This window comes from Perognathus longimembris, chromosome 4 (genome assembly GCF_023159225.1).
Source record: "Perognathus longimembris pacificus isolate PPM17 chromosome 4, ASM2315922v1, whole genome shotgun sequence".
Lineage (NCBI taxonomy): Eukaryota > Metazoa > Chordata > Mammalia > Rodentia > Heteromyidae > Perognathus > Perognathus longimembris.
In genome coordinates, this window is record NC_063164.1 from 42,479,623 (window position 1) to 42,481,917 (window position 2,295).

General features: G+C 37.8%; 1 protein-coding gene across 1 annotated transcript; it reads right to left on the bottom strand.

Moving 5' to 3' along the window:
• Positions 1 to 1,547: 1,547 nt before the first annotated feature.
• On the bottom strand, positions 1,548 to 2,011 carry LOC125349957 (60S ribosomal protein L26-like). Its single transcript, XM_048344214.1, has one exon. The coding sequence runs from the start codon at positions 1,974 to 1,976 to the stop codon at positions 1,572 to 1,574; it is 405 nt and encodes a 134-aa protein (XP_048200171.1). The 5' UTR covers positions 1,977 to 2,011; the 3' UTR covers positions 1,548 to 1,571.
• Positions 2,012 to 2,295: the final 284 nt, after the last annotated feature.

Genomic DNA, 2,295 nt, shown 5'->3' on the forward strand with positions numbered 1-2,295 from the left:
ATAATTCAAAGCCAGCCCGGGGCAGGAAAGCCTGTGAGACTCAACTCCATTAAACCACACACACAAAAAAAGCTGAAAGTGGAACTGTGGCTCAAGTGGTAGAGTGCTAGGCCTTACGTAAAAATAAAAAAGCTCAGGGACAGTGCCCAGGCCCTGAGTTCAAGCCCCAGGAACAGTACAAAAAAAATTAAACTTCACCAAAATGAAACACCACAAAGTGGGTACTCAAGAAGAGTCACGTGGAGTCAAGGGGAAAGGTGCAGATGAATAAAGAGGAGAAAAGAGAAATATAACACCATCAAGAATCCAATGTATATCCTAAAAAGTAAGAAGAGTGAGGGAAGGGGTGGACAGGGGAGGGCTAGGTGAGAATGCTGAAAGAGGTGACATTGTTCTGTTTTTATATTGTATTCATAAAATGCTTTGTGAAATTGCAACTACTTTGTACAACTAAAGAATATGTATATATACATATATATAATGAACAGCATTAAAAGCTAAAAAAGAAAACTAAACACACAAGTACCCTATGAACCAGTGATACCACTGTTGTGCATCTACCCAGATGCATTACAAGTCAGGAGATGGTAAAGACACTGTACATCCATGTTCACCACTGTCCTATTCACAGTAGCCAAGTTATGGAAACAGCTCAGATGCCCTACAATGAATGAGCAGATCAAGAAAATATGGTATATATACACCATTAAAATTTACTAATCCATTATAATGAATAATACTATGTTATTTGCAGGGAAATGGATGGACCAGAAGAAAAATTGTACATATTTTCACTCATATATAGGAGGTAGATCTAAAACACAACTATTTATGATGACATATACAGAGCTGAATGCATTTACATACAAACGGACTAAAGGAGGATACACTTAGGAGAAAAATCCAAAGGTGCAACTCCCCTGAATAACTATTGTTTATCACAATGATTACCAGTAAGTCGAAACATGTTTTGGCGGTTGGCAAAGGTAGGCACAGGAATAGAGGAAAGGTGAGAAAATGCCATAATTGTATTCAATGTACAGTATGTAAAAAATGAATGATGTAGCCTGAGGGTATGGGTGGAAGGGGAAAATGGGAAAGAATGAAGGAAAGTGTGATATTTACCAAGAAGCACTGTACTCACAATCAGATTGTGGAATGCTCATCTCTTTGTACACATACTTAATAACAATAAAAGAATGGAAAGATGGATAAAAACAGTAATAATATTATGTATGCACTATATAAATGAATATATGTATTGCATGTGTATGTATTATGTATGTATGATAGTGGAACCAAGTAATTTAAAGAGATAGGGGAGACTGGAAAATTTTTCTAAGTGTATCACTAGGCCATCTGCCTTGACTAAATGTAATGAATGATGTTTAAAAATTAAAATATACTTTAGAATGGAAATATAATATTGTAGTTTATGCACATGGAAATGCAGGCTTTGAAAATATGATGTAAGGACATGCATTTTCTTTTTTTTTTTTTTGATACAGTTTTTTTAATGAAAGTTGTATGTAAGATTACTTCATTCCTGCATCTTTTCAATTGTTTCTTCCTTATATTTGCCCTTTTCCTTTCCTACTTGGCGGGACTGCATTCCGTTCCAGGATCTTTTTGCAGTCTTTGTCCAGTTTCAGCCTGGTGATAACCACCTTGCTGGGGTGAATGCCCACATGGACAGTGGTGCCATTGGCCTTTTCCCGTTGTACCCATTCAATGTAGATGACATACTTCTTCCTGTAAACCTGGACCACTTTGCCAATCTGCTGACCTTTATAGTGTCCCCGTACAACCTGCACCTCATCATCCTTTCGGATGGGCATAGACCGCACATTGTACTTCTGTCTCAGCTCTTTGGAAAGAGGAGAAGACATAATCTTCCTGCGAATGTGGGAAGGTGCATTGAAATGCCTTTTCCGGTTCTTGCTTTGGTCAGAAGTGACAAAGGGATTGAACTTCATTTTGGCCCGCTCCTGCTTCAGCGATGGCGGAAAAGGACATGCATTTTCTTTTTTTAATTTTAATTATTTTTAATTATTGTAAAGTTGATTTATAGAGGAGTTACAGTTACATAACTAATGAATACGTTTCTTTTCAGTGTTACCCCCTCCCTCATTTCTACCACTATCCCACCCCTCGACTCCCCCTCCCAAGTTGTAAGGCTCATTTCCAACATAGTGTCTACTGAGTATCACTGTTGCATTGGCTCACCTTTTGTCCCACCGTTTCTTTGGTTCCCCTTCCCTTGCCCAAATCAGATAAACTTATATACAATCAAAT

Coding starts and splice junctions, on each gene's coding strand:
- LOC125349957 (XM_048344214.1), bottom strand. CDS start 1,976: ATGAAGTTCAATCCCTTTGTCACTTCTGACCAAAGCAAGAACCGGAAA.